This window comes from Thalassophryne amazonica, chromosome 5 (genome assembly GCF_902500255.1).
Source record: "Thalassophryne amazonica chromosome 5, fThaAma1.1, whole genome shotgun sequence".
NCBI lineage: Eukaryota > Metazoa > Chordata > Actinopteri > Batrachoidiformes > Batrachoididae > Thalassophryne > Thalassophryne amazonica.
This window is the reverse complement of record NC_047107.1, coordinates 55,612,241-55,625,398: the sequence shown is the minus strand read 5'-3', so window position 1 is coordinate 55,625,398 and position 13,158 is coordinate 55,612,241. Positions and strand designations below refer to the sequence as shown.

Here is a 13,158-nt window from a genome sequence, read left to right as displayed (position 1 = left end):
CCTTTCTGTGTGGCGTTTGCATGTTCTTTCCATGCTTGCGTGGATTCCCTCTGGGTCTTAAAGCTTCCTCCCACTTCTAAATACATGCAGATTAAGTGAATTGGTGACTCTAAATTAACTGTAAGTGTGAGGGTCCGTGTGAATGTGTTTGTCTATATGAGGCCCTGGGATGGACTGGCATCCAGTAAAGGGTGTACCTTGCCTCTCTCCCAATAACTGCTGGGACAGGCTCCAGCTCCCCAAGGACCCTTAATTGGAATAAACAAATACAGAAAATGAATGATTGAGTGGTGGTTCTCATAAAGGTTTTACTTTGGTGTGGGCATTAAAAATTATGGCCCACTCACTTCTTCAGTCATCGTGGATTAATGACCTCACGTCAAGAAGCCAATAGCTGCTACAAATGCTATTATGCTAACACATTGGCAAAAAAAATGACATCACACAATAATTTCACTTGACGCAAATCCTGGTGCACACACGTCTTACATGATCTGTTCCGAAAATTGATCATACAACAAGTCATATTGTTACAGATATTTGTAATAAAATGCTCTTTAAAAATAAAAGGGGCCTTCACAGTAGCAGCAGCCTGAGTTGGCCTTTGGCCTACCACAGTGTCAACACACAAGCCAAAAAGAAAAACAAGAAGCATCAACACAAAATGTCACTTAAAGCAGCCATGCCCCTAATGGGTTAGGAGAAGTGGACATAGTTCTATAGTGAACATGATAATGATGATGTCTGAAAGACAATAAATCCATATTTAAATCATATCAATGGATTTGACCTCATGTATTTTGATCTAAGGGCCCTGTCCCACTGCCGTGTAGGAGGATTCGCGCATGAAATAAGGAGACAAAAGCTGAGCGTCCGCAACAAAGGTGGGTGGAAATGACAGATGTCCCGGGGTGGGTTAGTGACAACATGAGGAAGAAAAGCGGATATAACAGGGAACAGAAGCGAAGGCGACCGCGGAGGCGCCCACATGAGGGGCACAGCGGCCGTGATGCACTCCCGTTCACTCTCGGCTCCGGAGTCCCGTTCACGCGCACGATTGTAATCAATAATAATAATAAACTAGGACTGCAAGCAGTCATATACAGGCCCTCGTTCTGCGTGACCGCCTACCCAGGGCAGTGTGTTCCCTTGTGACCAGATGTCGGCATGTGTGTACAGGGGCAACCACTTATCCCACAGTCATCATACATGTGAAGTTTCAAGTTTCAAGTCAATCAGGCAAAGCATGAAGGAGTTATCATGACTTGATGTTCCATGGCAAAGGGTCAAAATGGTGGCACCATAGCGGCCACACCCTTCAACATAGAGAAAAGCTTTCGATAACTTTTGGTCAGTATCATCTTTGGATGCTGTCAAAGAAATTTGAAGTGCATTGGACAAAATCCCTAGGAGGAGTTCGTTCAAATACAACATGTGGAAATCATTTCAAAATGAAAAGAAAATTCAAAATGGCCGACTTCCTGTTTGGAGTAGACTCATGGTGCAAGAGACTTTTTTGTACGTCTATGCAAGTCACACATGTATACCAATTTTCATCTCCCTACTCCAAAAAAACCCCTATGGGAAGGGGTTTTTGAAATTTTCAAGGGGGCGCTATTGAGGCACTTTGACCGGCCCATGGGCGAGGCCCCTATGAATTGTAGGAGGTTGTCATGCTTGACCTGTGTATCAATTTTCATGATGATATGACAAAATTAAAGCCGTCAAAAGGAAGAATGTAATTTCTTGGCAAAGGGGCGATATTCGGTACGCCACCACACAGAAGCCGTTACTCGTAAGATCACGGCAATCATCGCCTATGTTCACCAAGTTGTTCTGCATGTTTTAGAAGTGGAAGGAAGTCGATGGTGTTAAGTATGTGAAATCAGTACCTGTTTAAGTATAATGTTCCATGGCGAAGGGTCAAAATGGCGGCGCCATAGCGGCCACACCCTTCGACATAAAGAAAAGCAGGCAGTGGGACAGGGCCCTGATGCGGATCTCATCCGCGGCAGGATTTTTGAGCTGCTCAAACATCCTGGCTGCGGACATGCGTGCCTCTGCGGATGATCCCGGACGTGTTTAGATGGCGGCCGACTCATACAGGAATGTTACACGGTTATCGCGGTTGTTTGGCGGATGTGGGCCACTTTTGTGCGCATTCCATCCACAAATCCTCCTAAACGGCAATGGGACAGGGCCCTAAGGTGTTTTTATTTCTTCGATTTGCTTCTGTTTTCCACAAAAAAATTACAACAACCATTCGCCCTATTGAGGTTTGAAATCCCGCAAAATCTCGGAGAGGTCGCCGCGCTGCGAGATCTCAGTAACATTAAGAACTGCATTGAGATACTCTGATCGGGCTGCACTTTAACCGCTGTACATGGACAACACCATTAACATCGCAACATAAAACTATTTTTATATTGTGCTTAAAACTCTCATGAATATATTCTCTGGGTTTATATACTCAACAAAAATATAAACGCAACACTTTTGGTTTTGCTCCCATTTTGTATGAGATGAACTCAAAGATCTAAAACTTTTTCCACATACACAATATCACCATTTCCCTCAAATATTGTTCACAAACCAGTCTAAATCTGTGATAGTGAGCACTTCTCCTTTGCTGAGATAATCCATCCCACCTCACAGGTGTGCCATATCAAGATGCTGATTAGACACCATGATTAGTGCACAGGTGTGCCTTAGACTGCCCACAATAAAAGGCCACTCACAAGCGATTATGATGATGACACGTTCTGTCATGTCAAGAGGGTTATCTAGAGGAGGTGTAGCACCTGTGATTAACTTCTGCCATGCCCTGATGTGTCTTGTTGTCCACACTTCACAAGGTTTGTTTACATTGTGCCCTAAACCAGAACTCCACTGAAACTGACCTCACGTGAGTCACGGACCACGAGATGGCGCGAGATTCCTAACTGTGGAACAGCGAATACAAGGACCACATCTCACTGATATGGAGCAAACACAATAGGTGTGAAAGCATCCTACAATTTAAAAGCACTGACAGGACTGTGTTTGCACAGCATACAAAATGCAAACGTCCTTGGAAAATACTGGATTTTATAAGATTTTAAACTTTGGACTATAAGGTTTGTAAATGTGTAGCTCTTTGTCACATCATTAGGTCAGTTCCTAGTGGGAAGAAAAAATATATTCCTAGTGGGAAGACACAAAAATCAAATCAAAATCAAATCAAATCAATTTTATTTATATAGCGCCAAATCACAACAAACAGTTGCCCCAAGGCGCTTTATATTGTAAGGCAAAGCCATACAACAATTACGGAAAAACCCCAACGGACAAAACGACCCCCTGTGAGCAAGCATTTGGCGACAGTGGGAAGGAAAAACTCCCTTTTAACAGGAAGAAACCTCCAGCAGAACCAGGCTCAGGGAGGGGCAGTCTTCTGCTGGGACTGGATGGGGCTGAGGGAGAGAACCAGGAAAAAGACATGCTGTGGAAGAGAGCAGAGATCAATCACTAATGATTAAATGCAGAGTGGTGCATACAGAGCAAAAAGAGAAAGAAACACTCAGTGCATCGTGGGAACCCCCCAGCAGTCTAATTCTAAAGCAGCATAACTAAGGGATGGTTCAGGGTCACCTGATCCAGCCCTAACTATAAGCTTTAGCAAAAAGGAAAGTTTTAGGCCTAATCTTAAAAGTAGATAGGGTGTCTGTCTCCCTGATCTGAATTGGGAGCTGGTTCCACAGGAGAGGAGCCTGAAAGCTGAAGGCTCTGCCTCCCATTCTACTCTTACAAACCCTAGGAACTACAAGTAAGCCTGCAGTCTGAGAGTGAAGCGGTCTATTGGGGTGATATGGTACTATGAGGTCCCTAAGATAAGATGGGACCTGATTATTCAAAACCTTATAAGTAAGAAGAAGAATTTTAAATTCTATTCTAGAATTAACAGGAAGCCAATGAAGAGAGGCCAATATGGGTGAGATATGCTCTCTCCTTCTAGTCCCTGTCAGTACTCTAGCTGCAGCATTTTGAATTAACTGAAGGCTTTTCAGGGAACTTTTAGGACAACCTGATAATAATGAATTACAATAGTCCAGCCTAGAGGAAATAAATGCATGAATTAGTTTTTCATGCATCACTCTGAGACAAGACCTTTCTAATTTTAGAGATACTGCGCAAATGCAAAAAAGCAGTCCTACATATTTGTTTAATATGCGCATTGAATGACATATCCTGATCAAAAATGACTCCAAGATTTCTCACAGTATTACCAGAGGTCAGGGTAATGCCATCCAGAGTAAGGATCTGGTTAGACACCATGTTTCTAAGATTTGTGGGGCCAAGTACAATAACTTCAGTTTGATCTGAGTTTAAAAGCAGGAAATTAGAGGTCATCCATGTCTTTATGTCTGTAAGACAATCCTGCAGTTTAGCTAATTGGTGTGTGTCCTCTGGCTTCATGGATAGCTAAAGCTGGGTATCATCTGCGTAACAATGAAAATTTAAGCAATGCTGTCTAATAATACTACCTAAGGGAAACATGTATAAAGTGAATGAAATTGGTCCTAGCACAGAACCTTGTGGAACTCCATAATTAACCTTAGTCTGTGAAGAAGATTCCCCATTTAAATGAACAAATTGTAATCTATTAGATGAATATGATTCAAACCACCGCAGCGCAGTGCCTTTAATACCTATGGCATGCTCTAATCTCTGTAATAAAATTTTATGGTCAACAGTATCAAAAGCAGCACTGAGGTCTAACAGAACAAGCACAGAGCTGAGTCCACTGTCTGAGGCCATAAGAAGATCATTTGTAACCTTCACTAATGCTGTTTCTGTACTATGATGAATTCTAAAACCTGACTGAAACTCTTCAAATAGACCATTCCTCTGCAGATGATCAGTTAGCTGTTTTACAACTACCCTTTCAAGAATTTTTGAGAGAAAAGGAAGGTTGGAGATTGGCCTATAATTAGCTAAGATAGCTGGGTCAAGTGAAGGCTTTTTAAGTAATGGTTTAATTACTGCCACCTTAAAAGCCTGTGGTACATAGCCAACTAATAAAGATAGATTGATCATATTTAAGATTGAAGCATTAATTAATGGTAGGGCTTCCTTGAGCAGCCTGGTAGGAATGGGGTCTAATAGACATGTTGATGGTTTGGAGGAAGTAACTAATGAAAATAACTCAGACAGAACAATCGGAGAGAAAGAGTCTAACCAAATACCGGCATCACTGAAAGCAGCCAAAGATAAGGTATGTCTTTAGGATGGTTATGAGTAATTTTTTCTCTAATAGTTAAAATGTTATTAGCAAAGAAAGTTATGAAGTCATTACTAGTTAAAGTTAAAGGAATACTCGGCTCAATAGAGCTCTGACTCTTTGTCAGCCTGGCTACAGTGCTGAAAAGAAACCTGGGGTTGTTCTTATTTTCTTCAATTAGTGATGAGTAGTAAGATGTCCTAGCTTTACGGAGGGCTTTGTTATAGAGCAACAGACTCTTTTTCCAGGCTAAGTGAAGATCTTCTAAATTAGTGAGACGCCATTTCCTCTCCAACTTACGGGTTATCTGCTTTAAGCTGCGAGTTTGTGAGTTATACCACGGAGTCAGGCACTTCTGATTTAAGGCTCTCTTTTTCAGAGGAGCTACAGCATCCAAAGTTGTCTTCAATGAGGATGTAAAACTACTGACAAGATAATCTATCTCACTCACAGAGTTTAGGTAGCTACTCTGCACTGTGTTGGTATATGGCATTGGAGAACATAAAGAAGGAATCATATCCTTAAACCTAGTTACAGCGCTTTCTGAAAGACTTCTAGTGTAATGAAACTTATTCCCCACTGCTGGGTAGTCCATCAGAGTAAATGTAAATGTTATTAAGAAATGATCAGACAGAAGGGGGTTTTCAGGGAATACTGTTAAGTCTTCAATTTCCATACCATAAGTCAGAACAAGATCTAAGATATGATTAAAGTGGTGGGTGGATTCATTTACATTTTGAGCAAAGCCAACCGAGTCTAACAATAGATTAAATGCAGTGTTGAGGCTGTCATTCTCAGCATCTGTGTGGATGTTAAAATCGCCCACTATAATTATCTTATCTGAGCTAAGCACTAAGTCAGACAAAAGGTCCGAAAATTCACAGAGAAACTCACAGTAACGACCAGGTGGACGATAGATAACAACAAATAAAACTGTTTTTTGGGACTTCCAATTTGGATGGACAAGACTAAGAGTCAAGCTTTCAAATGAATTAAAGCTCTGTCTGGGTTTTTGATTAATTAATAAGCTGGAATGGAAGATTGCTGCTAATCCTCCGCCTCGGCCCGTGCTACGAGCGTTCTGGCAGTTAGTGTGACTCGGGGGTGTTGACTCATTTAAACTAACATATTCATCCTGCTGTAACCAGGTTTCTGTAAGGCAGAATAAATCAATATGTTGATCCATTATTATATCATTTACTAACAGGGACTTAGAAGAGAGAGACCTAATGTTTAATAGACCACATTTAACTGTTTTAGTCTGTGGTGCAGTTGAAGGTGCTATATTATTTTTTCTTTTTGAATTTTTATGCTTAAATAGATTTTTACTGGTTATTAGTGGTCTGGGAGCAGGCACTGTCTCTACGGGGATGGGGTAATAAGGGGATGGCAGGGGGAGAGAAGCTGCAGAGAGGTGTGTAAGACTACAACTCTGCTTCCTGGTCCCAACCCTGGATAGTCACGGTTTGGAGGATTTAAGAAAATTGGCCAGATTTGTAGAAATGAGAGCTGCTCCATCCAAAGTGGGATGGATGTCGTCTCTCGTAACAAGACCAGGTTTTCCCCAGAAGCTTTGCCAATTATCTATGAAGCCCACCTCGTTTTTTGGACACCACTCAGACAGCCAGCAATTCAAGGAGAACATGCGGCTAAACATGTCACTCCCGGTCCGATTGGGGAGGGGCCCAGAGAAAACTACAGAGTCCGACATTGTTTTTGCAAAGTTACACACCGATTCAATGTTAATTTTAGTGACCTCCGATTGGCGTAACCGGGTGTCATTACTGCCGACGTGAATTACAATCTTACCAAATTTACGCTTAGCCTTAGCCAGCAGTTTCAAATTTCCTTCAATGTCGCCTGCTCTGGCCCCCAGAAGACAACTGACTATGGTTGCTGGTGTCGCTAACTTCACATTTCTCAAAACAGAGTTGCCAATAACCAGAGTTTGATCCTCGGCGGGTGTGTCGCCGAGTGGGGAAAAACGGTTAGAAATGTGAACGGGTTGGCCATGTACACGGGGCTTCTGTTTAGGGCTATGCTTCGTCCTCACAGTCACCTAGTCGGCATGCTTTCCTGGCTGCTCGGGATCTACTGGAGGGGAACTAACGGCAGCTAAGCTACCTTGGTCCGCATCAACTACAGGGGCCTGGCTAGCTGTAGAATTTTCCACGGTGCGGAGCCGAGTCTCCAATTCGCCCAGCCTGGCCTCCAAAGCTACGAATAAGCTACACTTATTACAAGTACCATTACTGCTAAAGGAGGCCGAGGAATAACTAAACATTTCACACCCAGAGCAGAAAAGTGAGGGAGAGACAAAAGAAGCCGCCATGCTAAACCGGCTAAGAGCTAGTAGTTGCGCTAAGCTAGCAGATTCCTAAAAACACACAAAGTGAATAATGTGTAAATAATTTAAAGGTGATTCAGCAGAGGGAGTGCTTTAGTTAAGGCATGTGAAGATTACACTGTGAAACAAATCGTTATCTAGTTATCTAGATCAATCTAACTGCGCAGATTATACAGCTAACATATACAGCAAAACACCGCTGTGCTCCGGAACAGGAAGTGATACAATACCGCAGTGAGAGCCAACCACCAGTAGAGGCAAGCAAGAGTCAGCCACAAAATCAAGCTTATTTGTCTCAAAAATTATTCAGTGCTTCCCTGATCCCAGAAACTATTCTCCACAAAATGTCATCATAATCCAGTTTGTAACTTCAGAGTAATCATATATGTAGGCAGGCAAACAGAGGCATAACAAAACGGCCATCCTCCTGGTGGTTAACAGAGGTAAAAATAGACATGAAGTCCAACACCAACTTGGTTTCAGTGCCCACCCCTGTCACATTTCTCCACGTAATATGGAGTTGTATCAGGAAGGGCATCAGACATAAAACTTCTGCCAATTCAATATACAGGTCCACCTCGGACTTGCTGTGGAGGCCCAGAATGAAAACAAGGGAGCAGCCCAACAGACTTACTTACAAGTGTATGGCAAAATGCAGTAGACATACGTATTACAAAATATTTTACATTTATGCTGAACATAAATTAATGGGAACCTTTCAGACTGTGAGAATATGATGGGGACATAATCAGGATGAAGTATGGACTTGAAAACAGAGCATTTTTCCATTTTGACCAAATCCCTACTGTATTATTCAAAATTTTCAGGATGCAGTGCATTTATTACAGCCTTCATCTGAGTGTGACGGGCCCTAAAATAAAGTTAGCAACATCCTCAGCTCCTTGTTTTCATTCTTTTTAAGAACAAGAAGAGCCTTTATTGTCATTGTACATATATACAACAAAAATTGTCCTCTGCATTTAACCCATCCTAATTACAGTTAGACACAATCAAACCACTAGGAGCAGTGGACAGCCACAGTCTGGCACCCAGGGTCAAACTCCAGAGATGCTGCCTTGGTCAGAGAGAGGAGAAGACCCTAAATAAGCATGTTTTGATTGTGGGAGGAAACCGGAGTGCCCGGAAGAAAATAGAGCTGGGTATCAATTCAAATTTCAAGAATCGATTCGATTCCGATTCTTAAGATTCAGAATCGATTATTTCGATTCGATCCAGTATTGATTTGGGTTAGTGTTATTAAAATCGTTTTTGAGCTGTTACCTAATTGCCTAGTTATGCAACATAATTCTAGTACTATACTGACATTTGACAGCAAATTAAGGAAGTATTTGGTAGTTTATAATGATGGCTATAAGGCTGATGGCGTGGGCCAATCCCCCTCCCAGAATGATAGAGCAGTATTTTTATTTTATAAACATAATGAGGGGCAGAATTACTGGACAGATCCAGGGCAGCCAAAAGAAGGCACCAGAGGTACCTGGTTCATTGGCCCTGAGACAGGTACATTTCTACACCCTTCCATGTAAAGCTGTAACAAAGATACAAAAAAAAAAAAAAAATACCTGTGGCTTTACTTGACAAAATTTGGCCCTCAAAATGCAGGCAATAGTGTTTCAGAGAGTTATAAATTTAAAATTTTCCACGGGCAAACGGTCCTGGTTTCTCTTAAAAATAATTAAATAAAAGTACTTAATTGAATCATATTTAATCATATTTGGAGTCAGTCTGCTCCATTTTGTTACATTTTACCCCATTTTGTGATTATCAGGCTCCATTTCACTCCATTTTGTCCATTTCATATTTCAGTATAGCCGACCTAATCTGCATGTCTTTAAACTGGGTGGAAGCCGGAGCCCCTGGACGGAGCCCACGCAAACATGGGGAGAATATGTAAATGCCACACAGAGAAAACCAGGTCGGAAATGAACCTGGGGCTCTCTCGCTGTAAGGCAGCAGTGCTAACCACTAAACCACCATTCTGCCCTGGATCAATAATAATATTAATAACATTATTCTCTCCTGACTGAAGTGATACCTCTCTAACAGGAATGTATCAGGGAGTACTATAGAACTGCAGCACAATCTTCTCTCCACTTGGAATTCTCCTATTATCAATGCACCTATCACAACCAGTACCTCCTGCAGCACCAGAACAGGTATGCTATTCTGCATATGTTGCCAGGACAACCAATCCAGCATCTGTTTTAAGAATTGAAAGATTTGGGATCATGCCAGAATGTCAATGTCTTAACCAGACCTGCCTCATTTATGCTCCATATTAAATAGGGACACAAAACGCTGGGTTATGTATCAAATACTGCTCAGCACTACCACTGGGAAAACAAGGTGGCAGTGTAGCCAACAGTTTAATATAACTCTCGGCAAAATAGCACAAGGACATTTATTAACTATGGAAAATTCTGACAAGATTTATATATATATATATATATATATATATATATATATATATATAAACTTGTTAATGGACTCACAATCACCTTACATCCTGGATGGCAACCACTCATGGAGGCAACTGGTCCATCCCCACATCTTGAAAAATAACCATCTATCTACCACAGCCAAGTGAAGTGTGGGCGTGCCATTGGTCTTCTCCAGCCACTGGGGTCCTCAAAACTGCAGGCACCTATGCACTAGATCATGGATCTAAGTTTTAGTACCATCCCCAGGCAGCCACATCCATATTTTGTCACACAGTGGGCATCATGTTTCTCCTTGCAGCTTCTAGCCTAACTTGTTAGCCAACACGCATATGAAGGTGTGTCCAGCCATGATCTTTAGTATGTTGTCCTCATACCCAGGGTCAGCATCAGCATGTCATTTCAATCACAAATGTTCCTAATTTTCGATAATTGATCCAGCATCCACAAACTATGTAGCGAGTGGCAGACATGTCAACAGGATAATACACAGGCAAAACAAAGTCACTTGTTTGATTGATCTGGTGCATCTAAGCTAGCCACTATGTAATTACTTCATGTCCGTTATGTGCTTTTGTGATTGGACGAGTTACAAGATGACAGTGGCATTAGGTTGTTTTTTTTTTAGATATCGTTCATAAAAAAGTTGCTGAGATGGACTAATTCAATGGTTCCCAAACTTCTGTAGTTCAACCACCCCTGTGTACATCCTAAGTAAGCTAGTGCACCGCTCCCCACCACAGAATGTATACACAATGTACATCCTATTATCTCTAAAGCCCCGGTCACAACCCACCGTGCGTTTTTTTTTTTCGCCGTACGTTTTCTGCGGATGCCACGGCCACGTTTTTGTGAAAACATACGGAGGCAGTGGCAAGAGGAGGGAGGGAGTACGTTCAACGCACGTTTCTAGGAGTGTAACGATAAAGAGAGTTGACAATAAAGCAGTGTGTGTGTGGGGGGTTGCTTTTCTTTTTTATGAGCGGGACCGGAGCGGCAGGTGTTTTTCAGCGTCGGTGATGCATGAGCATGTCCAGCCTGCAGTGGTCAGTTGTACGAGTGTTTACTTGCCTCGAAAAGTTACAGCTAGTTATCAGAGTGAAGCTGTGGAGTGTGTGTTGCTGAAGTTTGGAAATTAAGTTCAAGTTCAAGTGACAAGCTGCGTCGTGCATGCAAGTCTGTCGGCCTCCATAGTACGTGGTGAGTGCCGTGATCTGTACTGCCTACGTACAGATTTGGTTAATTCAATAGTAACTGAATGAAAATGTGCTGCTTTGAATCCGTACTGAGGCAGTACTCACAACGTGCGTCATCTGTACTGCTGGTGAATCCGCAGCGAAAGTTCTGCATGCACTAAAACCTCTACGGCGTGTCTGCGTGCTTCTAAATTCGTACTGAGGCAGTACTTACGACGTACGGATCTCCAAATTTAGCCCACATTTTTGCAAGTAGACTGCACGCACGTGCAAGTACGGTGGGTTGTGACCACGGCTTTACGTGTCACAATGCTTCTTTATGAAATCATTTTCTCTGCATTTCTTGAGAATTTTTTTTAAACACTTGAAGCCATTATGCCCCCAAACCAGTTGACTTCATGGATGAGGCCACCCAAAAGTTTGAGAAACCTGCGACTAACTCAATCATCTGCATTTTTGCTGTTCAAGTCCAAAGTTATTAGCAGCACAGTTCAAAAACTAGTTTGTTTCAAAAGGAAAATGAGGGAATCTTCACATCTGAGAAGGTCTAAACTGAACCTAGACTTGAATGACTGTTTTTTCTTAACTGTCTAGTTGGTTGAGCTCTGTCTGTGCCTTCACCTTAAAAGCAGAATTTAATCATCATATGTTAACAATGTTAATACCTTCAAGAGTCCATTGACTGAAGCTAACTATGGAGCTAGCTTAGTTGTGCAGCTAATGGCAGTACTTGATTACTATTTTGGCAAAATGTTTGACAATTTTATTTACAAGTTTTCCAGGTTACAATTATTATTCAGCGCCTGAGCTTGTGTATTTCTACAGCCAGCAGGCTGTTAAATAATAAACAACCCAACGCATCCTTGCTGCTGTCATGTTGAAGTAAACGGACAGTTGTGACCCTTTGACAGCTAGCGTTAGCATGCTACTAGCAGCCAGCTGTGTGGTGACACACACACACACACACACACACACACACACACACACACACACACACACACACACACGCCGGCCCGCCGCCACTCTGCGTTCAGTGCGCCAGTTCCGCACGCCGCGTCTGCGTCGTTTTACCTGTAATAGGAAAGGAGGCCATTGCTGAGGACGAACCACCGCCGCTGGTAGCCTTTCAGGTAGTTGGTCCATTTAAAAAGCCAACCTTTGTAGGTGTCCGAGCCCGGCGCCGGGGCCGCGGCAGAGGCGGATGCCGAGCCCAGACCCTGCTCGCTCATCCTCCGCCCTGCCGCACACCGGAGGGGCAGGAGAAACCGGAGACAGCGGGGACAGGGACAGTACCCCACCGTGACTGCCGGGGCGGCGACGTCGGCGAGGACGGACGTCGTGCTCGGCGGAGGAGGGTGAGAGAAGAGCTGGCGAAGCTCCTTCACATGACGCCGGAGCAGACACACAGGAGGAAGGAGAAGAAGAAGTGATGCCAAGACACACTTTACTGCTGCGGACTGCGGGGAGAGGAGGTTCCTCCGCACGGCCCGGGACCGTGTGCTCCACACACACACAGCTGCCACTCCAAACCAAACACGAAGAAATTAAAAACTACGAACTGCTGGTGTTGACTCAGAAAATTCCAACTTCTTTTTTTCCTTTGTTGAAAGTGTCATAAGACCCTGAACTGAGTGCATGCAGCCTTAAAATGAAATTCATCATTTGATGTGGGGTCACATTCCTGGACTGTCCAGCAGGTGCCAGTGTTCAGCAGGTTGCAGCCCAGAATGTGATATTTTCCTTTTCACGCAGACTCCAAAACAATAAGACGCACAAGTGTTTCACAGATTTTACCCATGAAGTGTTTTGTAGAATTCCCAACCATTACAATTTCATCAACGCCATAATTATTATGATTTCAACACACATACTGTCTCACACAGTTATGACAGTATG

General features: G+C 42.9%; 1 protein-coding gene across 2 annotated transcripts in view; it reads right to left on the bottom strand.

Annotated features, from left to right (window-relative positions):
• Positions 1–12,786, bottom strand: part of si:ch211-106a19.1 (uncharacterized protein LOC561797 homolog) — a 193,442-nt gene extending 180,656 nt beyond the window's left edge. The window contains exon 1 of one of the 2 annotated variants that reach the window (XM_034170314.1): positions 12,334–12,786. In XM_034170314.1, the coding sequence (XP_034026205.1) occupies positions 12,334–12,491 (158 nt within the window). In that variant the 5' untranslated portion in view covers positions 12,492–12,786. The remainder of the gene's footprint in view (positions 1–12,333) is intronic. The other variant, XM_034170313.1, reaches the window with a different exon arrangement.
• Between the last annotated feature and the right edge of the window lie 372 nt (positions 12,787–13,158).